This window comes from Aureobasidium melanogenum (genome assembly GCF_000721775.1).
Source record: "Aureobasidium melanogenum CBS 110374 unplaced genomic scaffold scaffold_6, whole genome shotgun sequence".
Classification (NCBI taxonomy): domain Eukaryota; kingdom Fungi; phylum Ascomycota; class Dothideomycetes; order Dothideales; family Saccotheciaceae; genus Aureobasidium; species Aureobasidium melanogenum.
The window spans coordinates 372,512-394,227 of NW_024470058.1; the positions used below are offsets into that span (position 1 = coordinate 372,512).

At 50.5% G+C, this 21,716-nt stretch overlaps 11 protein-coding genes across 11 annotated transcripts; 8 read left to right on the plus strand and 3 right to left on the minus strand.

Annotated features, from left to right (window-relative positions):
* Window positions 1-190: 190 nt before the first annotated feature.
* Window positions 191-1,030, minus strand: M437DRAFT_44795 (ubiquitin-protein ligase; the record flags this gene model as incomplete). The annotated part of the gene is made up of 1 exon (XM_041020968.1): window positions 191-1,030. One exon carries the CDS (start codon window positions 1,028-1,030, stop codon window positions 191-193), a length of 840 nt encoding a protein of 279 aa, XP_040881212.1.
* A 536-nt stretch (window positions 1,031-1,566) lies between these two features.
* On the plus strand, window positions 1,567-3,153 carry M437DRAFT_74029 (uncharacterized protein; the record flags this gene model as incomplete). The annotated part of the gene is made up of 2 exons (XM_041026162.1): window positions 1,567-1,593; window positions 1,651-3,153. The coding sequence occupies 2 exons, from the start codon at window positions 1,567-1,569 to the stop codon at window positions 3,151-3,153; spliced, it is 1,530 nt and encodes a 509-aa protein (XP_040881213.1).
* Window positions 3,154-3,954: 801 nt separating this feature from the next.
* Window positions 3,955-4,549, plus strand: M437DRAFT_64747 (uncharacterized protein; the record flags this gene model as incomplete). The annotated part of the gene is made up of 2 exons (XM_041024469.1): window positions 3,955-4,422; window positions 4,478-4,549. 2 exons carry the CDS (start codon window positions 3,955-3,957, stop codon window positions 4,547-4,549), a joined length of 540 nt encoding a protein of 179 aa, XP_040881214.1.
* A 945-nt stretch (window positions 4,550-5,494) lies between these two features.
* On the plus strand, window positions 5,495-6,232 carry M437DRAFT_10429 (uncharacterized protein; the record flags this gene model as incomplete). The annotated part of the gene is made up of 1 exon (XM_041018565.1): window positions 5,495-6,232. A coding segment is annotated over one exon (738 nt), but the record flags the coding sequence as incomplete, so codon positions are not given.
* A 1,124-nt stretch (window positions 6,233-7,356) lies between these two features.
* Window positions 7,357-8,083, minus strand: M437DRAFT_83139 (uncharacterized protein; the record flags this gene model as incomplete). The annotated part of the gene is made up of 2 exons (XM_041027873.1): window positions 7,357-7,706; window positions 7,762-8,083. 2 exons carry the CDS (start codon window positions 8,081-8,083, stop codon window positions 7,357-7,359), a joined length of 672 nt encoding a protein of 223 aa, XP_040881216.1.
* Window positions 8,084-8,908: 825 nt separating this feature from the next.
* M437DRAFT_74033 (26S proteasome subunit P45) lies at window positions 8,909-10,334 on the minus strand (the record flags this gene model as incomplete). Its single annotated transcript, XM_041026163.1, has 3 exons — window positions 8,909-9,788; window positions 9,842-10,068; window positions 10,125-10,334. The coding sequence occupies 3 exons, from the start codon at window positions 10,332-10,334 to the stop codon at window positions 8,909-8,911; spliced, it is 1,317 nt and encodes a 438-aa protein (XP_040881217.1).
* Window positions 10,335-10,744: 410 nt separating this feature from the next.
* Window positions 10,745-12,714, plus strand: M437DRAFT_44675 (t-complex protein 1 subunit delta; the record flags this gene model as incomplete). Its single annotated transcript, XM_041020944.1, has 7 exons — window positions 10,745-10,792; window positions 10,848-10,899; window positions 10,951-10,973; window positions 11,030-11,059; window positions 11,116-11,145; window positions 11,207-12,013; window positions 12,070-12,714. The coding sequence occupies 7 exons, from the start codon at window positions 10,745-10,747 to the stop codon at window positions 12,712-12,714; spliced, it is 1,635 nt and encodes a 544-aa protein (XP_040881218.1).
* Window positions 12,715-14,440: 1,726 nt separating this feature from the next.
* Window positions 14,441-16,768, plus strand: M437DRAFT_83142 (uncharacterized protein; the record flags this gene model as incomplete). Its single annotated transcript, XM_041027874.1, has 1 exon — window positions 14,441-16,768. The coding sequence occupies one exon, from the start codon at window positions 14,441-14,443 to the stop codon at window positions 16,766-16,768; it is 2,328 nt and encodes a 775-aa protein (XP_040881219.1).
* Window positions 16,769-17,137: 369 nt separating this feature from the next.
* On the plus strand, window positions 17,138-17,724 carry M437DRAFT_74037 (DNA-directed RNA polymerase I polypeptide; the record flags this gene model as incomplete). Its single annotated transcript, XM_041026164.1, has 3 exons — window positions 17,138-17,249; window positions 17,414-17,648; window positions 17,706-17,724. The coding sequence occupies 3 exons, from the start codon at window positions 17,138-17,140 to the stop codon at window positions 17,722-17,724; spliced, it is 366 nt and encodes a 121-aa protein (XP_040881220.1).
* Window positions 17,725-18,406: 682 nt separating this feature from the next.
* Window positions 18,407-19,699, plus strand: M437DRAFT_83144 (uncharacterized protein; the record flags this gene model as incomplete). The annotated part of the gene is made up of 1 exon (XM_041027875.1): window positions 18,407-19,699. The coding sequence occupies one exon, from the start codon at window positions 18,407-18,409 to the stop codon at window positions 19,697-19,699; it is 1,293 nt and encodes a 430-aa protein (XP_040881221.1).
* Window positions 19,700-20,782: 1,083 nt separating this feature from the next.
* Window positions 20,783-21,581, plus strand: M437DRAFT_74038 (peroxisomal membrane protein 4; the record flags this gene model as incomplete). The annotated part of the gene is made up of 3 exons (XM_041026165.1): window positions 20,783-20,803; window positions 20,857-21,470; window positions 21,524-21,581. 3 exons carry the CDS (start codon window positions 20,783-20,785, stop codon window positions 21,579-21,581), a joined length of 693 nt encoding a protein of 230 aa, XP_040881222.1.
* Window positions 21,582-21,716: the final 135 nt, after the last annotated feature.

Below are 21,716 nucleotides of genomic sequence, written 5' to 3' on the forward strand. Positions count from 1 at the left end.
CGGGCACAATTGTCCATGTGAAGAAGTGATTGAGTGGTGGTATATACTGCGCATCTTCATAGAGCATGTGCGCTGCTCTTCTGTAAACCCAAATACGCCCCGTCCATGCAGTTCCCCCATGACAAATTGACCCCAACGCCCAGGCTAATTTACACACAAACCAAGTCATGCAGTCTAGACATAAGCATGATCAAGAAGCAGGCTCTCCCAAGGCACGAGCCAGGACTACGTAGCCAAAGATGAGGCCCAAAGCAACGTACATTCTGTTACGTCTCAACCAACTCTGGCCAGCATCGCGCGCAACATGGCCGCCTTCGACCACAGCACCCAAGCCAGCGTGACTGCCAACAGGACGTTTGCGCAAGGCGTTTGTCTCTGGTGAGCAAGCATTGGCAATCGGAGGTGGTGCCACAGTCTTGCCAGTCTGAGGATCAATTTTGTGCTCTTCCATCCACTTCCAGTTCTGGTCGTCCAGCTCTGGCCACTCCTCCTTGAACTTCACGCCGCCGTCTCCTGCTCTGATGGCGCCGAAACCGCGAGTGTTGCTGCTTTGCTGGCCTATGCCGGGGATGGTGCGGTTGGAGGAGCCACCGCCTGTACTGTTCCACCAGCGAGAGCGTTGAGCAAACACTACGCGCTCGGCTTCTGAGGCAGACAAGGAACCAGTAGTCATTTCCTCGCTCGTCATGAAACTCTGGAGACCGAGAAGGATAGTGCTGACCTCCCAGGCGGGATTGAAACTCTTGGGGTGGAAGTCTGAGATACTGAGGCAGAGACGGGTGGAAGGTTGGAAGCGGCCACTAGGCGTGTGCATGCGAATGGCGGGCGGGGCGAAGGGGTAGTCAGGAGGAAAGACCAGAGTGCCCCAGTACTGGCCGCCAGCGTAGGGAGTGTCCTTGGAGCCTTCGAGAATGTAGTGCCATTCTAGGATGTTTGACTCGCTGGGATGGGCGGTGATGTATGGTGGAGGGTTTTCGGTAATGTTCTTGTGCTCCTTTGTCAGACGCTTGTGGGCGGCACGTGTAGCCATGATGTGATTTGAGGGATGAGATTATGATATGCGGCGACTGATTCGTGGTTGGCTGAGTGCTTTGCCTTGAATGTCGGAAAAGTGGCTTGTGTTGGAGGTCGATAGGAGAGAATGAAGGGTCAAAGGGTACGTAGACGTGATAAGATGAACTGTCCCATTAACGAATCTAGAAGGGAAGGCAGCGATACGTCAGCCCCAGCGCATGCCGACTCCCGGCTTCCGCGAATTCATGAAGAACGTCCGCCTTGTCTTATCCAACACCTGGCTCGACCGTCAATCAGATATTCACACGGGCTTCACACAAAAAGCAGAAGAAATTCAGACATGAGATAGCTTTCCATGAGCACCTCTCCAACTAGATTACCTCTGATAAATGCAATGTATAGCAGAAAAGTAGTCATAGCCCAATACTGTTCACGTGCTCGGCTGTCGCTGTGTAAGCTTTGGGGTGCGTCGTGTATCAAGTCTCGAGCGCGTTTGCGGGCGATAATAGCTATCTTTGCGACGACGACGGTGTGTTTTCTGTTGCGGCTCCAATGGCGAACAAATCTTCGGGAAGCGATGTGAGTCTGTCAATTCTCTCAGATGCATGCGCAATCAACTGACAAGTCGACGCGCAGCTCTTCGCTCTGTTGCAGGACCAGGCCGACCCCAAGAGACAGCAAGAGTTGGACGAGCGTCTCGCCAGGCAGTATGCCAAAGCACAGCAGCGTCAATCAGAGTTGATCGGCTATAACTCGACCAAGCCCGTCACTATCTCGTCCATCCAGGTCTTGCAGGCCGAGCACACTCGCAGAGGCTTCCTCGAGCGCATCTTCAACCCAATCCTCTCCCAGAACCAAGAAGGTCCCTACACTCTCCAAGAAGCTCTGCGCGAGGTTGGCGGCGCTGTCGACAAGCTCAACCGCTTTGGCATCTTCAAGGCTCCCATCTCGACCTACATCGATCAACCTGACCAGACCGATGCGTCCTCTTCTCCCACCGACCTCTCCGTCTTCATCCACGCTCCCGAGCGCTCTCGCTACACAATCAAGACTGGTACTGAGGCCGGCTCATCCGAGGGCTCAGCTTTCCTCGATGTCGTCCTTCGCAACATCTTTGGTGGTGCCGAATCCTTGAATGCTCACGCTTCGCTCGGCACGCGCACCCGTTCCGCCTACTCGGCATACTTTGACACCCCCATCCTCAGCAGTCCTGATATCCGCTTCGAGATTGGTGGTCTCGCTAGCTCTACCCTCAAGAGCTGGGCAAGCCATGAGGAGCTCATCAAGGGTGGCAGCACAAAACTTAAGTGGTTGAGTTCATGGGGCAGCAAGCACGAGCTGGGCTACAGTGGTATCTGGAGACAAGTCACTGGTCTTTCCGAGAACGCTTCACCTACTGTTCGCGCCGATGCTGGTGACAGCTTCAAGTCCAGCATTACACACACTTTCATCAACGACACACGCGATGCTCCCATGCTCCCCACAAGGGGTTTCCTATTCAAGTCCATCGGTGAACTTGCTGGCTTTGGCCCTCTTGCTGGAGATGTTGCATTCGCAAAGTACTCGGCCGAGTCTCAATTGGCCCTCCCTATTCCTGTCCCTGGTGTTGCTGGTGACAGTGGCATTTCATTCACCGCTGGTCTTCGTGGTGGTCTTCTCTACCCTCTGACCAAGTCTGGCTCTGACGCACCTGCTGCATCTCGTATTAATGACCGTTTCCAACTTGGTGGTCCTACTGATGTTCGTGGTTTCCGCCTTGCTGGACTCGGTCCCAGAGATGGACAAGACGCAGTTGGTGGTGACGTCTATGCTGCTGGCGGTGCCAGTCTGCTCTTCCCTGTACCAGGCATGGGCAAGGATACTCCTCTAAGATTCCAAACTTTCATCAACGGTGGACGTTTGTTGGCACTTCAAGACGTAGCCAGTGGCGAGAAGGGCGGCAACAACGTCCAACAGAGCGTGAAGAATGCTTTCCAAGAACTGTCTAATGGTCTGCCTAGCTGTGCAGCTGGTGTTGGACTTGTCTACGCTCACCCCGTCGCACGATTCGAGTTGAACTTCTCGCTGCCATTGGTCCTCCGTAAGGGCGAGGAAGGCAGGAAGGGTGTTCAGTTCGGCGTTGGCATTGACTTCCTGTAGAACAACTAGTTCTCGCCTTTCTTCTCCTTTGCCTAATAACGAGCTTGTACAGATAGAAAAATCAAGTTTCCATTCTTTGTTCTCCTATGATGATTTATCACACCGCTCAACCCGATATCAAATCCTAGCAAATCTGCCTAGGGCTGGTGTGTGCTGCACGAAGGATGTTGGACAAACATCCCCCTGGTTGTCTTCTTGATCTTGGCCGAGCATTCTCAACCATAGATTCACAGGGGCTGCCAGACTGAAGCTGATCACTTCCCGTTCCTGGGATGGGTGACGGCAGCCAGTGCCGCGGATGTTGCAGATCTTGTGCCCGCACTTTTCTGCCCTCTCTCCTGGCCATTGATTTACCGAGACAACAGAACATCTGCAAACGAACTGCCCGGGCTGCAAGCATGTGATAATCCAGTGTTAGGCATTCGTATCTATCATGTGGTGTGTATATGATAGAAGGCTGTGTTTGCTGTACCACCCCTTCCGGCATCTATTTTGAGACTGATGTGCAATGCGGGATGATGCAGTGCAGCACAGCACAGAACGCACACCAGGCACGCGTTTTTCGGTTTCTGCTAGACGTTTCAGAGAAACTGACAAAAGTGCTTGCGACCACATTCGTCATGTTGATCATGGGTGGGAAGGCATGCTGGGTAGGTGCATGAATATAACATCAATCTTTCCTTGCCAATCCTTGACTCCCTACTTCTCCCTAAACACACACATTTTCACTGTGATCAGAGTCTTTCTTAGACAGCAAGAACAGAATATCTCCAGATCTAATCTCGAACACCTACAACAAACATGCGCTTCTCCATCTTCGCCCTCGCCGCCTCCCTGGCCGCCGTGGCAACTGCTTCTCCTCTCGTCAAACGCGCACCCATCATCAACAGCACACAACCCTTCTATCTCATCACAACAAACTCACCAACCTACTCTCAAAACTCTTCATCGCTTCCCAACGTCACTTTGACCACTCTTTTCGACCCCTACTACAAACCTAACTACCTTCTCCGCCTCGCCTATCCCGGCTATGGCAGTGTTCCCCAATTTACACTTTCGGACGGAGTGCTGCACTGTCCTGAACAGGGCCCCCACGGTATTGGCAACTATATCTTCAACAGCACTGATGTGCATACTGGCTCAGAGTTGCAATTCAGAGCTCAGTACGAGGGAACCGGAGATTTGACTCTCGAGAAAGGATATCTGCTTGGTGTGAATGGAAGCACGACTGGATGGACCATCTGTGTGGAGGAGCTGGGCCAGAGCGTTGTAAGTTCTGTTAGTGCTGTGGATGCTAAGGAGATACGTACTAACGAGGAGATAGATTGAGTGGCAGGGCACAGATGAGGGATGCACGCAGACCTACATCCAGGCTGCTTTGACCAAGCCTTACTAGATCTCTCTAGTTTGAACGAGAATTACGACACTTCGGGTACATTGGGTCCACGAGGACAAGACGCAGGTATGACAATGGGGATCAGGGCAACCTGCTGGGAGCATTCGGACTATTGGGGTAAAGCATGCAATCATGAACCTTGGCTGGCGGAGGAATAGGCACTGTAACACTACTAGCATATATATCACGTTATTTCATCCACACTCTTCTTTCTTCTTGTTCATGTCCTCGATGATGGTCAGGATGATCATTTCACTTCGAGCTGTACATACCAAGCTAAAAGTTCAAGTGAAGCCTTAAGATTTGAAATAACATGAAGCATGATGATGGTGTCAAACTTTTTGGACATCCTTCACACAGATCCGTACCTTGAATACCAAAGAGTATCTCAAAGAGTTCTTCGGGCGATGAACCACTTGTGTAACTGAGATACCTCGTCAATGGCTCTTCGAAGGCTTGATGAGGGACCGACCCTGTCGCCATCCGTCAGCTTCGTCTCCAACAGACATGACATCGTTGGAAATGAAGGATGCACCTGATGGCCATACGAAGCCATCACTCATGATTCGTCGGTTGCCAACAAACCTGTCTCGCAGCAAAGCCTGTTCTCGAACATCAAATCAAGTCTTCATCAATAACAATCCTGCCAACAATACAATTCTTGTCAAACTCATCCTATATACTACGAAGCTTTTGGGTCTACAAATCAAGAACTCATTCTCCTGTTGTTTCAACTGTGCAACTCCAAGACTTCCTGCACCACAGAGATTCGGTCAGCTTAACAACATGCGCCAACGAGAATCCCGCTCAATGTCACCACGACGAGAAGGACCAAACTCATCAAAATCTCCGGACACAAGGACAGAATCACGGCGAGCTGCTCGCGAAGGAAGCGCACAAGCTAGATCATCAAACAACCAAAACACCAACCAGGAAGAGGAAGTCAACGATGAAGATCTCTGTCCAGTCTGCCACTTACTTCTCTACAACCCCGTAACAACACGCTGTAACCATACACTCTGTGCAACTTGTATGGCACACTGGGCGGACGTATCCATGACTTCTCAAATGACCATCCTAGCCCCTTCATCTTCACCTTCAATATTCTCCGGCGCAGATACAGAGGCAAGGTGTCCCATGTGTCGAACCCCCACCTCAGCAACCCCAAATCCAACACTGGCAAACCAACTATCTCAAAAATATCCTCTCGCCTACCAATCACGAGAAGCCGAGGAAACCACCGAGGAAGACCCTAATGCAGGAAAGATAGAGACACTAACACTGTGCATCGGCAATTCGCACAAACTTATTTCTCCAGCGCCGGAATCAGCACACAATATGCACCAATGGAATTTTTTCGTGCGTCCGTCACGTACGGATATAATCTCTTCTGTAGAGATCCAATTGCATCCTACCTTTCGACCTCCACATATCCATCTTTCACAGCCTCCTTTTGAGATCCGCCGCAAAGGATGGGGGTACTTCGTCATCACCACAAATATAATCCTCAAACGAGGTTGGAGTTGGGTTTCTGAAGATGCAGAGGAAGTGCCGTTTAGGGATGATGGTGCAAAGGGCAAATTGCCATTGGATTGGACGTTGGATTTTGATGGGTTCGAGGGGAAGGGCAGTATGGGGAGGTGCAGACTCAAGGTCAGAAAAGAGGGACGAGCAGAAAGGAGGCAGAGGGAAAGAGAGGATAGAGCTGTGGATGGGAGGTGGGAGGTCGAGATGGTTCATGATGAAGAAGATGAAGACGAGGAGGATGAGGAAGATGATGAGTATTTTGACGAGGATGAGTAGACGACTTGACTCAATCAGGAACATTGACCCTTGTTGCTCTGCTGGACACACTCTCGATGACTAGAATTCGCCTACATCTTTGACAGCTCTATGTTCTCAGTGCTTGATGGAAATGGTACATGCTCTTGGAGCTGATACAACAACCAACCAAGGCTACGGCATCGACCACCGCTGTCATGAATTCAAACCGCTCGAACAACTTCTGTATAGCTTGAGCTTTCAGCATTGCCAGGAGCAGACGTTTGCAAGGTCGCCAGCAAGAGAAGAGCAGCCAATGACACCATCTCTTCCAGTTCAACCGCTATCGGTGCACCTGAGGAGGTGGCCGAATCTCCCGTCGCGAGCGCTGCTCTGCTCTGGCAGGACGCCCTGCGCCCAGACAGAAACAGGTCAATCTCCGCTCAGAATCTGGGCTTTATCGCGGATGGACTGACTCCCTCCTGGGGCAGTCGCAGCACGGCATGAGTTCATCCGCTAGAGTTGGTTACCGTGGAGATGCTGCCTTGTACCTCAGGGATCCTGACCTCGACTCTGACGCTGCCAGCCTTGTTTCCTACAGCGAAGGTCGGCATGAATGAAACCCTGGATCTGTATGTTCCAGCTGGTCAGGGCCCCTTTCTACCTCGAGAGGGGAGATCATTGATGAAATATGACGAACGTTCTGAAATAGGCTTTTGTATTCATGAATGCCTTTCCAGGCCTCTTCGCTAATCCATAACTTGCGAGATGACGGCAAGGCGCTTGTTGACTGGAAACCTTGTCCGGATGTCGTTGATACATGCAAGATATTTATGGCCGTAGAGTTGGCTTTGTGTACAAAGTATTGCACTCTCGACTGTATTCAGGATCCGTATCAAATACATAAAGCTATCCCTATCTTCTATCTATACTGAAGCTCCATGCGCACGAGTCCAGCTCATGCACGATTTCCTTCTCCAATTGACGAATAATATGCTTCCGCGCCTTACAGAATATCCCATAAGGATATCGACCAAGGTCAGTCTTCAATACATAAGACTTCTAGCAAAGACGACGACGACCAAGGCCCATTGAGCAGTGCCACCTCTCTTGACCACTTCTTTCTCGACGTTGTTACCGCTGATGGAGACAACGCTCGGGATGATGACGGTGATACTAGTGGTTGCGAGTGAAGTTGCGTTCGAAGATGTAGAAAGATCTCCCATTCTGCTAGTTGTGTAGTTCGATTGGGTTGATGCAGAAGCGATAGCTGTGGCGACGGTCGTGGCAATAGTGGTTGTGCCTGCTGCAATGAGTGTTGTGGATGACTGCAGCCGGGTAGACGGTGGAGTATCACCGCTAATGCTGCAGAGCGAGGACAGATACATGTGTGCAGCTACCGAATTGGTTAGCATTAGTTCAAGAACTTCGGAAACTTTGAGGCAACTTACCCTGATTGTCGGATGCAGTTCCTCCTTCGCCACACGACAGCAACACACTTTGACCACCCACGAGCCAGCATTGCCCAGTCGAAGCAAGAGTAGCGTCAAAAGGCACTTCTCTCGTGCCACCCACACAGTGACTTTCCTCAAACAATCCCAGCGAACAGTCTGTCTGGATGCCGTTCTGGCCAGTTGAGATCAGAAACGATTGGAATGGGTAAGAGCTAGTCTGGCAGATACCAGGCTGTAATTGTAGCATGGGCTGAGACTGAGGCGATTCATCACTGGCGCTCTGTTGACATGAGTTGTCATGGCTGGGTGTGAAGAACATGCTCGTACGAGTATTGGCATCGGATGAAGAGACGGAAACGCTGCACGAACCATCGATGCATAAGGAAATCGCGTGTGTCCAGTTTGACGAGCATGTCAACGATGAGTGTGGATTGGGATAAGGTGACATGCATGCTGACTGTAAGGAGTTAGCAGAAGTGGTGATTTCAGGGGAGGAAGGCTTCAAGGCACCAAGCAGGGCGGTATGTTGGTTCTGTATTGAGCTAGTACAAACGATACGGCGGAATGAGCGAGGAGAAGCTTCATGTCCTTGTTGTATTCATGAACGTCTTGGACAATGGATTTGGGGCTGCCCTGTCCGAGCAATTCAAACCTCGAGTCAGACACCCTCTGATGAAATCAGCAAGGAATGATGTTTGGAGCGTGGAAGCGAACGAAGACAGAGATTTCCTGTTGTTGAGATCAGCGAGGTAAGTGGCTCTTGATTCTTGCCGAAGAGACAGCAGTCGCTGCTTCCTTATTTAGCATTCAGATATCATGTTTGCCAGCTCCTGAGTAAGGAAAGTCGAGTCTATGTGACGTTAATGCTGTGATCATGTTCGACAAGTTGGTAGTAACGAGTTCATGTTTTTGGACAATTGCATTTGGTGTCAAGGTTATTCTACTACACCCTGCCTCTTCTTCCCGGAACGCCTTCGTGTCAGCCGATGCATGAAAGAGCCCTGTCAAATGCGCCGGGCTGTTTGGAACCTCCTGTAAAGTGGTCCCTGAATAAATAAAATTACAACCATGACATGATGTTGCATAGTGTGTTAGTATGATGAGATCGTGATAATGAGCAAAACCGATGGTGCTTGTCCTTGCTCTAGTTGTATTGTGCGTAGGCGGCAGTGGAGTTGAACTTGAGACCACCACGAATGACCTTCTCGACAGCGCTGAGGAAGTCCTTCTCGGTAGCGACCTTTCTGCGGGCACGAATGGCGAACATACCGGCCTCAGTCGCCACGGATCGCAGCTCAGCACCAGTTGCGTTGGGGCATAGACGAGAAATGAGCTCCCATCTAATGTCACGCTCCACACTCATACTCTTTGCGTGAATGCGCAAAATGTTGGCACGACCCTCCATGTCGGGCAGAGCGAACTCGATCTTACGATCGATACGTCCGGGACGCATGAGCGCAGGGTCAAGAGTAGAAGGACGGTTGGTAGCGAACATGACCTTGATGTTTCCACGAGCATCGAAACCATCGAGTTGGGTGATGAGCTCAAGCATGGTACGTTGTACCTCGTTGTCACCACCAGCGCCATCATCGAAACGAGCACCACCGACAGCATCAATTTCGTCGAAGAAAATGATACAAGCCTTCTTTGTACGGGCCATCTCGAAAAGCTCACGGACCATGCGAGCACCCTCGCCAACGTACTTTTGCACCAACTCTGAACCGATGACACGGATGAAGGTAGCGTCTGTTCGGTTTGCGACGGCTCTCGCGCAGAGAGTTTTACCAGTTCCAGGAGGACCATAGAGAAGAGCACCCTTGGGAGGGTCAATACCGAGATGAACGAAGCGCTCTGGTGACAGCAGGGGCATTTCGACGACTTCACGCAGCTTCTCAATCTGCTCCTTGCAACCACCGACATCGCCATAGGTAACGTCAGGCTTGTCTTCGACGGTCATCATGGTGACCGAGGGATCGATCTTGGGTGGCAGGGGGAGCATGATCTGGTACTTGTTGCGGTCGACACTGAAAGCATTGTTAGTGAAGTTTGGGTGCAGACATACGAAGACTCGACTCACCCTACTCTCATGCCCTCCTCGATATCGGTAGGAGAAACACGTTCACCAAGGTTGACAACGAATTTTGCTATTTGCTTGACGTTGATGACATATTTGCTCTTCTCCTCGTTCTCATCGGCAATGATCTTCGTGCAACGGGCGACTTGCAGTGGCTGTTCTTCTGACATGCGTTGTCTGTCGGCGGCGATATCCCAGAGATGCGGAGGGGCGAGACCAGTGTCTGATTCCTGCGAGGGTATCAGTATGGAAGGCGAGATAGATACGGGGTAGCGTATGATGATACCTTGACACCAATCTTCTCGTTGACACTTGTTTGACGATCCTTGATCTCCTTCTCGAGCTTCTTGAGGGCGGCGGCATAGGGAGCGGCGCCATATGTCTTCAGCACCTGGATATCCTCATCGGTCAAAGGAGTGATCTTCTTCTCCTCAACCTCGTCATCGGCAAACTTCTTCTGGTACTTTTCCCAGTTCTGACCCGTGGCACTGGGCATGGCGGCGGTGGTGGATTAGGTGTTGATGACGAATGCGGGAGTGAAGCGGCGGTTGGTGATGTGGACAGAGGACAGATTGCGGGTGGATAGAAAGTGGTTCGACCGTCCAGAGAAGTGAGAGATGGAGCGAGATATGGGCGATGGAAGATGTCGTGTGAGAGAGTTGTGGTTCAGAACAGCGATGGAAGGGCGATGAAGCTCTCGCCGGGTCGCCGCAACATGACGGAGGCCTGCCAGCAACAGCTCCAGAAGACGCTTTGCTTGGCAGCCTTCGCCGACGCCGACGCTGGACGCTCGAAAATTAATATCAACGACGAGCTCAATACTCTAGCAGTCCCGTATCCCGTGCTTGTTTCTCGCTCAAGCCGTCTCTTGCTCGTCGCATAATCCCAGCATACGCAGCAGAGACCATGTCGACCCAAACCGCGGCCCCCAACGCTGGCAACGCCGCCTTCAAGGTGCGAACTGGCCTATAAACATTCTAGCTCTCCTATCCATGCTAATGTCGACTAGGACAAGGAGAAGCCCCAGGCTGTGCGCACTGCCAACATTGTTGCTGCCAGAGGTATGTCATGCTATCTAGCTCCCCTTGAGACTGTGTACTGACTCTGTCTAGCCGTTTCCGATGCCATTCGTACTGTAAGCTAGCTGCCGACATGACCATATCTGGACTCTCATTGACAACAATATACTAGTCGCTTGGTCCTAGGGGTATGGACAAGATGGTACGAACAAGAAGTTCTCTTCATTTCTTGCGCAACCAGCTAACATACGCCAACAGATCCAAACCGGAAAGGGCGAAACCATCATCGTAAGACAAGACCGAATATCACTTCGACAAACCTCGAACAAGCACTGATACACTGGGCCAGACCAACGATGGCAACACCATGTTGCGCGACATGGCCGTCATGCACCCCGCTGCAAAGATGCTCGTCGACCTCGCAAACGCCCAAGACATTGAAGCTGGTGATGGAACTACCTCAGTCGTTGTTATTGCTGGATCTCTCCTTGGTGCTTCCGAGCGCCTACTGCAAAAGGGTCTCCACCCCACTGTCATCTCCGACTCGTTCCAACGCGCCGCAAAGCACGCCGTCGAAGTCCTGACCAACATCTCCATCCCCATCAACCTCTCCGACAGACAGACTCTCCTCAAGGCCGCTTCCACTTCGCTCTCCTCAAAGATTGTCTCACAAGAACCCAAGCTCGCTCCTATGGCTGTCGACTCTGTCCTGAAGGTCATCGATCCCAAGACCGCCGACAACGTTGATCTGAAGAACATTCGCATTCTCAAGAAGCCTGGTGGTGTTATCGATGACAGTGAGATGGTTGACGGTCTGGTCCTTAACCAGCAGGTTGTCAAGAGCGGTGGCGGTCCTACCAGAATCGAGAAGGCCAGAATTGCTCTTATCCAGTTCCAACTCAGCCCACCGAAACCCGACATGGAGAACCAAATCGTTGTCAACGACTACAGGCAGATGGACAAGATTTTGAAAGAGGAGAGAACATACTTGCTCAACATGGTCAAGAAGATCAAGAAGGCAAAGTGCAATGTCCTCTTGATTCAAAAATCCATTCTCAGAGACGCTGTCAACGACCTATCTCTGCATTTCCTCGCCAAGCTTGGAATCATGTGTGTCAAGGACATTGAGAGAGACGAGGTCGAATTCATCTGCAAGGTACGACATTTTTCAAGCATATTTTACCGAAATGAGGTATACTAATCTGCTCCTAGAGCACTGGTTGCAAGCCTATTGCAGACATCGACTCCTTCACCGAGGACAAGCTTGCCAGCGCAGACCTTATTGAGGAGGTCTCATCGCTCGGCTCGCGCATCACCAAGGTTACTGGTATCAAGTCAACAGGTCCCTCCGCCCCCAAGACCGTCAGCATCATCTGCAGAGGTGCCAACCCCCTCATTCTGGATGAGGCCGAGAGAAGTTTGCACGACGCACAGTGTGTGTTGCGCTGTTTGGTAAAGAATAAGGCCCTCCTTCCTGGTGGTGGTTCACCGGAAATGGCTGTCTCACATTCGCTCTCCAGACTCGCCCTCACCTCATCTTACCCAGACAACATTTGCTTCAAGGCCTTTGCCGAAGCACTCGAAGTTGTTCCCATCACTCTAGCAGAAAACGCTGGTCTCAACTCCATCAAGGTTGTCACAGAACTCCGATCACGACACGCAAATGGCGAGACGAATGTCGGCGTCAGTATCAAGCGTGGAGGTGTTGGTGTCATGGGTGGAGAGGTTGGTGGCAATGCTGGAGAAAGTGGTGAGGGTGTCATGCAGCCTCTTTTGGTCAGCACCAGCGCCATTGAATTGGCTGCTGAGACTGTCAAGATGATTTTGAGAATCGATGACATTGCCCTGAGTAGGTAAATGTCAAAAAGTGTTGTCCGTCAATTAGCATATGAAAAAATCCAGATGCACAACAACAGGCTATATTTTGAATGTCTGTAAACACAAACTCCCAATGTAAAATGAAGTATGATGCACAGTGACTCGATCTCTTGTGCTGTCGCAACGGGCATACAGCTGATGATCGCTTTCCAATCTCTTTTCGATCACATGGAGTGTTCAAGTGCTCCGCGCTCACATCAGATATGCACGAGAGTTGACTGTCAACTTTGCGCCGCAAAGCCACACCCGCAAGATTAGAGGTTGCAACAACAACAAAAAGTCATCGACGGCAATTAGGCCTTCAGCTGGAACCACTGGAAATATCAAGAGACACATGCTTATCAAGGTCTGGTCTTGCAGACACATCTCGAATTCGTAAAGATATGCAGCATCCCCCAACTTGATGTGTCGAGGTCGGGAAGCGAATGATCTTCAGCTCATCAGCAGCACGCACAGGGGCTAGAATTTTGCGCTGTCTCTGCACACTGCAGCTGTACCGCGACCGTTGAGCTTCGCTCGCTGAGATTGTGGAGTAAAAAAGGCAACCAAGAAAACCAATAGCGGCAAGACCGAGTTGGGGAAGCTTTATGGGTGCGTGCATGATTATTGAGACAAGAGAAGAGAGTTGAGATAAGGAAAAGATTATTGACAGGAGAATGTGAAACCTGTACCACCTGCGCGTAGAGATTGGCTCTATGCAGTGTTTCTTCAGCTCTTTCGATGTTGACAGTGTGAAGGATGCGGTCGTGGGGACTCGGATACAATATGCAGTGCCAGTGGTCCAGCCATGGATAATCTGGAGACGTGGGCGAGTGTTGGGCTTGGCAAGGCCAGGCTAAAGGAAACGCTTCGACGCCCTTGACGAAAGCGGTTTGTGGTTCGGGCGGCGACGGGACATGGATGGATTCGAGCATAATCAGATGGCTGTGGATGGGCAAGCTTATATTGGGGATGCGCGATGGGTAGAGGCGGTGTCCAAGGTACCGTACCGTTGTACAATATTTCTCTCTCCTGTCTGCTTTTCGCATTCTTTCTGCTCTGTTTGTGCATTTTGGTTTCTCGTCGGCAGGTCTCAAGGCAGACCAAGTGTCGATTGTCAGTTGGTTGCTTTTGCAGCAGCGTACGTATTGCGCCGGTAAACCCGATCTTCTCCAGCCGCCGATCTCCTGCTCTGTGGTCATCACGCTGCAAGGTCGAGTCTGCCTTCTCGTTCCAGCGGTCAAGGATTCTCATTGTTTCTCCTTCACTTCCACGACTTCTACGACATTCAAGCGATTAGACATTCGTATTCTTGGTATTCTTGGTTACTCTGCATAATTCACCTCCGGTCCCCCGCCTACTCCTCCATCTCCACGCCTGCCGCAACGCACTCAGCCGACGTACCGGACATATCCAACAGCCCGTACCTTACAACCAGAGTATGCCGTGTCTCCTCGTCGTCTCACCCGAATCAGTCCAACTAAAATAGTCTGTAGCACTCGTTAATTGCTTGTCCTATCGTGCGAGCATTGCCCCTTTCACTATCAATCTCTGGTCGAAGCCTCCACGACGTCTACTCAGCCAGGCCACTCAGGACGACCTGAATTAGTTTGCAACACGTCCCCTTCGGTGCCATCACCACATTAAATCAGGGTTATGAGGTAATACCCTCATCTGAAATATCCAGCCTGCTTCGATCAAGCACATTCCGCCCACACATTCCATCATGTCATCCGAGCAGCCACGTCGCCGGTTCGATCCGACTCCTGTCGAGACATCCTCCAAGTCAAACCGTCAGACAGCACAAACTGGAGAGAACGCCGCTCCGCGAAAGTTCAATGTCCAGCCGGCCGAGACCACAACACGAAGCAGCAAGGATAGCAACACAAATGGCCGAGGTGTCAATCAGTCCCCACCGAGGCGTTTTAGTCCAACACCCGTCGAGACTAGCACAAAGAGCTCAAGAGATACACAACAGCCACAACAGCCTGCTAGAAGATTCGCACCAGAACCAGTCGAGACCAGTGTGAAGAGCAGCAAAGACAAAGATCAAGCGCCATCACAACCCGCTAGGAAATTCGCTCCAGAGCCTGTCGAGACAAGCACCAAGACGAATCGACAGTCGGATCCACCAGCAGACAAGCCCAAGTCACGCCTTCTACCACAACCAATTGAGATGACATCAAACAGCAACCGTGCAAAGTCAAAGTCGCCTCAATCCAAGTCTCCTGCAACAAAATCTCCTGCATCGAAATCCCCTCAAACAAAATCTCCGCCGAACGAAGAAGCAGTGTCTCCTTCGTCGCAGCCTCAAGATGCTCCCGCCGAGAAGCCAAAACGTAGATTTGCTCCACAGCTCATTGACACATCGAGCCGCTCTCGAAAGAACTCAGACGAGAAACCTTCATGGTCTGCAAACCATAGAACTGACATCACACCCGGAGAGGAGAGCAGAGTTGCATACAACAACATAGGTCAGCAAATTACTATTGCCAACCGCGAAAACACAACTTCACCTACCGAATACCCACGATTCGTCATGCCCTTCGCTCGCCGAAAAGAACGATCCGATTCCGCTCGCAGTCACTCGTTCCGTATGCCCGAACTCGAGACCATCGAAAGCTCCGAGAGTGAACCCAGTGCGCCACCAAGTCTATCTACCAGCCCTTCATCCAACGACTTCTCGCTTGGAGCAGCCATGGAACCAATAAATCCTGCATACAAGCATGCTACGAGGATTCGAGAGAGTGTTGATGAAACCTTCAGCCGCTATCTCCTCGAACTCGAGGGGAGAAAGGCTCAGGCGAAGCTCCAAGAACAAGCGCTGGCAGCCTTCCCCAACTCTGACATTCACGAGCCTGTAGCACATTTCATGGATGGCGAGAGTGAAGATGAGGAAATGGACGACCGGCCCGCGACATGGGAGGGTCACGATGACGACGATTTCATGATGAACGTCCGTACACCACATGGTCGTGGCTCAACGCACGGAACTTATGAGGTTCGTGAGATGCACCAACACTTTGAAGAGATGGAGCAAGAACGCAAGGCTGCTGGTACAACAAGGAGAAAGTCTTCTGTCAAGCCTTCACCATGGTGGAACCCTGCTGGTCACGACTTTGCTGGCTCCAATTATCCTGATAGCGAGGCACGAGCAATGCGAGACAGAGCACGCCCACCTATGCTTGGTAATGATCTGACATTCCCTCGCTCGGCCTCTCCCGAACCTGCACGTTTCGACGTAACACAGGGATCAAATCAATTGCGTAGTCAGATGTGTTACTTGACTGAGCAGTCTCAGACAGAAGTCTCACCAGAAGGACTTTGGGGTGGTAAGAAGACATCGAGAGATCCATCTGAACATCAGAAGACAGTACAAAAAAGCCAGCACACCATATACAGTCAGAAGAGTACGACTTCGCAGAGTGGTGGTGGACTTTGGGGAGGCTTCTGTGTTGACGATCGCAAGTCTGGCGAAAATGGCCTTGCTCCTCCAACATCTGGCACCCAAACTGGTCTTATGACACCTGCTGTTGAGCCGCCGAATCCGTTCGAGTCTGGTTTCAGCCTGCCTCCATCAACCATACTCCCCAAAACGCCTCAGACGCCTCCAGATAATGTTGACTTTGCTAAAATCGACATCATCCTAAGCGAAGATCAAGATCTGGACGAGGTCATGGAGCGCGAATTCCCTGACTCATTTGTCACGCAAGTTTACAACTATCTCTCTCTGGGCTATCCAACTATTGCTCGAGCTTACGATGAGGAATTGTGCAAGATTAGCCACATGCCCATTTCTGATCTTCGACATGACGATGAGATTGCTAAGAAGATGCCTCGTGGGTACATCCGTTTGGGCGAGGACTTCGAAGGCAGAGGCGACGGTTCAGATCAGTTGCTTGAGGAGGGCGGCTGTGCCAGATGGACAGCGCTCAAGAGATACATTCGCGAATGGGCACGCCAGGAAAAGAATATGGTCAAGACTGGCTCAACGGGCATAGGTCTTGGTGGCAACTGGGGCACTGGAGCTAGAAGGGGTAGTTGGGCGTTCTAGAGGTTGTGCGCTTCCTCTCTTGTCGATGCTATTTTGATATTGCTATTGCATTGGGTCGGCGCTTTGTTGTTCTCGGTTGGATGGATTGCATTCTAAGCACACACACAAGGTCGTGGCTTTCAACACATTTTTCATAGTTAATAGCTATTACTTTGAAGACAAAAGCGATTACTTTTTCGAATCCAATGACACCACTCAATAAATCGCAGTAGAGAGAGGTGAAGACAATCCGGAAGGTCCAGACTCGCAAGTTATGCAGCACGTGATTATGCACGCTTATGCAACCCCGTACCAAGAATTTTTTCTTCCATAACTCTTTCTCGACCATCATCCATCATTTTATCTCAATATCATTTTCCATATCACAACATGTCTTTGGTTGGAGCACTTCTTTTCTGCAACGATTGCGGTGGCCTTCTGGAGCGATGCCCCGCTTCGCAAGCTAACATCGACTGTGATGTCTGCGGCAAGAGAAACAAGAGTAGGTCGATTTTTCTTTTCTCTCTCATCTAGCGTTCATGAATGTCACGAAAGAGCAAGAAGCCACACTGTTTCTGTCCCATGCCCAAGATCTCCAGGAACTATAATCTCCAGAAACATGTTTTGCTCCAATCTTTCTTATTCTAACCTAATCTCTTCCCACAGACAAGTGGCCCACATCCATCACCACCGAATCAGCACCCACAGCATTCCCTTCGCGCCTCCGCGATGCCCGCTCAGAGATCCAAGTCTTGTCTGCTGAAGACCGCGAGACTTGGGCCATGACGACTACAGCATGCCCTCAATGCGCCAACCCTGAGATGAGATTCAGAGATGTGCAATTGAGAGGTGCGGATGAAGGAAGTACGATTTTCTACAGATGTCCCAAGTGTGATTACAAGTAAGTGTGCTTTCGTGAGAGATGTGGAAGAGGAGGACAGGCGGCTGACTTGTGCAGATTCAACACCAACAACTAAGGTGGCTTCTTGGCGGAAAGGTTTGGAGAGAACATGGCTGGCTGTGAGGCAAGTCAAGAATAAATGCATTGGAGAGGAGTGAAAAAGTGATAGTTTGATACCCCCGTTTTAACAATCTTTTGTTTGTCAATTCTGCGTCGGACCCTCACTCCGATTTCTTTCTCCTTCGAAAGTTACTTCCCTACTCACATCCTACACTCGCTTGCTCCATTGCGCCGCAGCGACCCTCTCTCACTGTAGCTCACTTCTTTCACCTCACCTCCCAACACTTGATCCCAGTTCTCACACCTTCCTATATCTACTCTGCTTCTCCCTCTTCCACTTCCAGCCTCTCTTACCATCATCCAATCCTTACCTCAACTCGACACAACAACATCCACTACACCAACACAACATAATACTGCAATCCAACACAACAACAGAGCACTCACACTACTTGGTTGCAACTCTGCCCTAGGCTGAGGTTGAGGCGCGTCGCTTTCGACTCGCAAGTCTTCGATTTTAAAAGCTGTTGCTCACCTCTTTCTCCATCAAGGACTGTAGAGACACGTAAGTAAATCATTCTATATAAAGATCTTTGCAAAGTTAAACCAGTGTATCAGAATTCACACTTGGCCAGAGACCAGACACGCTCAGCTCTCCTCTCGCAGCTCTCCTCAAGTCTTTCTATCACACCTTCGACATGAACTCCACACCTCCATCAGTCACCATGGACAACCTGTGCGCTGTCTGTCCACGCCCAGGCACGCTCTGTTCTGGCTGCAAGAACATTCGCTATTGCTCTCATGCTCATCAGAAGCAAGACTGGGAGATGCATTGGACTGTTTGTAAGCAGTTCAGCGAACTTGGCGACCGCCCCTCTCGCGATATGAGACGTGTGATCTACTTCGATACCCCTCTTGGAGAGCATCCCAAGTTCAAGTGGCTACCACTGATATTCGGAGAGGACTACGAACAACCTGATTGGGAGAGCGAGAAACTGTTGGGCCCCGGTGATCCCGCATGGACTCGCGTTGACTTCTCGAAGAACTCGGTGAATGACAAGGAACTGCATCACACTATCTTTCTCGTGCACTTGGTGGTGCGCGGGAGCTGTCGCCAAAGCGATGCTAAGTTCAACGATTCCGTTTACGATATAACCAAGGGAGCCACTACCAACCTCATGGGCCCCATCGTCGCCTACGGAGTTCTGGAGCCGGATTATGACGCAGATGAATTGGAGCCCGAGAGATGTATTGACCTGGACACAACCGATCTTAAGGCTATTGTCAACTACTTACAAGGAAAAGAAAATCCTGGCCGTGAGAACATCGTCGTGAAACTCAACTGCAACGGACTCACTCAGAAGCCGCCAATCGAGCAAAGCAAGCTGATGAACTTCAGGCCCGACGCAATCTTTTCGGGTGTTTGGCTCTACTTCTCCCCACTCTCTAAGATCCTGGGCATCCCTCTTCTCCTTTTTGCTACCTCAACCGAATCTGGACTTGACATCACCAATGATGCGGCAGATCTTCTCATGATCCCTTGCGAAAAGGGTGCAAAGAACTGGGGAAAGGTGATGTCTGAGTGGCGTGGATCTGAAGGCAACATGATTGTCATGCGCAGAGATGGCCGCTTCCTCGATTACATGTATCTCAGGCTGATCATCGCCTGGATCAAGAATGACCTGATTCCTCTTTTCAATGCAGCACGCAGAGAATGCCAAGCGGAGAGAAACAAGGTCAAGAAGGACAAGAACTACTATGGAGAAGCCGCAAGAAAGATTCTCAAAATTCATGAAAAGATGACCTTCGATCACATCACCATGGACAGATTCGAGGACTACACTGGTGAGATCCCTGAGGCAATTCAAGAGTACGTTGTGACCGATGACGAAATGCCACACGACCACAAAGAGCCTGAAGAGAGTGACAACGAGAGCGACCAGTCTGACGAGGATGGTGATCAAGCTCACTACAGCGATGATGAAAAGTAGTTGCTCTTGTCGCTCACGACAAAAAAAACAGGGCACGCTCTCCCAAGTATTATTCTGCGTTGCAAGATTTCACACTCTACATCCTTGCATCTGAATAGTCTGGACAACAGTCGAGAAGAGTTATCTGGCTTGCAGATAACCATTTAGCTCTATTTTTCCCTCAAGAATTCTTGATTGAAGAACAGGGTCGTCCTCTTGGTTACCAGAATCGACCAATCTCTTTCTTTCATTTCTTTTGGTTTTCCATTTCTTTCTCGTTTCTTCTATCTTTGGTAGACGAAGGAATGACCTGCAAGCTTGGAGAGAGGCGGGGCAGTCTGAGCGGCTGCATTTGGATCCCTGACCACACACTGGAGTTATTACCTTTATCGAGTTTTCCTCGCAAATGCAATGAGAACAGTTTTTGGCCATGCGAAAGAGAGAATCTGGCGAAATGAAGGCACTTCCCAACGCAGGAGTTGATCAGAGACAAGATAGCCCGTATAATTTCGAGTAGCAATAGCAAATTCTCTAATCGATTTCACCTCCCCGGGTGCTAGAGATAGTCACAGTGTAGCTATCAAAATGCACAGTGGTAATTTGAATATAATTGCTATCCAATGAGGTAGTCTTCAGTCGGGCCCTCTCTGTAGAAGCCACATTCTTCACGAAAGTATTGTTCCTTTTCTATAGCGACGCTGTGACTGTGTTTAGCACACGGGGATGCAGTCCTGCATAATCGTGAAGAGAAGAACTTCGAGGCACTAAGAGTTTATACAATCACATGCAAGATGCAACAATCGACGTCATGTCGCCAAGGACCGTGTCCCACCAGTCTACGGTTCTAACAGTCTGGGGTAGCATGGGTGTGCCGAGGCTATTGGAATGTTTTAGAGCCGGCTGTGGTCCCCTCGGCTGGCCCATGAGATGTCACAGGGCACATGGAATATTTGGAAGGAACGATGATCTTCTTTTGCTTGGAAAACCTACTGCACCTTCCTACCTTGTCAACTTGATCTCTGCAACTCGAGATCAGCAAGGACCATAGCATCTCTCGTACCGCAACCAGCACTCCTCGCATCCTCACGCGACACAACCACCAAGATGGACATCTCTACCCTACAGGTCTGCTACTGCCCAGATCACTACACTTGCATTCTACTGACACTCTCACAAAGGCAGCAGCCGAACGCATCATCCTCGACCCTTCCTACCACGCTCCCCTCACCCTCCTAAAAGCCATCCGCAATGGCCTCGTCTACGGCACAAAAGTCCGTTTCCCGCACGCGCTGGTCATGATCCTTCTCTTCCGCTCCGGTCCCCTCCCTCAAAAGATCTCCGCAATCCTGAAAGCAACACGCCAGCATGCCAAAAACCTAGCCACCTTTGCATTCATCTACAAAGCATTCATGCTGTTGCAAAAGAGTATAAGACCTGGAGGTAAAGAGTTAAAAGCCGATAGTTTTGTGGCTGGGTTGGCGGGTGGTTGGTATGTCTTTGGCCGCAGCAGGAATAGTGTGAACCAACAAATCGTCATTTACGTTGCTGCGAGAGTGGTGCTTGCTGCAGCGAGTCTGGCTGTTCAACCTCGTGGTGACAATACTTTGCTAGGAGGCAAGTATGGCGGAAGGGGAGGTATGGGGTTGTTGAGTTTGTCGGATGAACACAGAGAAGCTGTGAGAAAACATGCTTGGCCTGTGTTTGCGAGTTTGAGTTGGGGCTGTGTCATGTGGCTGTTCAGGTTCTATCCTGATATGCTGCAGCCCAGTTTGAGGCATTCCATGACTTATATGTGGGTGCTTGTTTTTGTGTTGCCTGAAGATCAAATACTGACAACAATCCCAGTTACGAGAACGCCGACCACTGGGACTCGTTCAGGAACTTTTTGGTGCACAACAAATGAGGTGGGAACATGGAAGAGAGCCACTGGGGACACTGGATACACAATACGACTTTACGGAAGACATCCTCGTTACTTTCTCGCTATGGCGCTACCATCTCAGCGATAACTTCCAGGCAAATGGACGGATGGATCTGC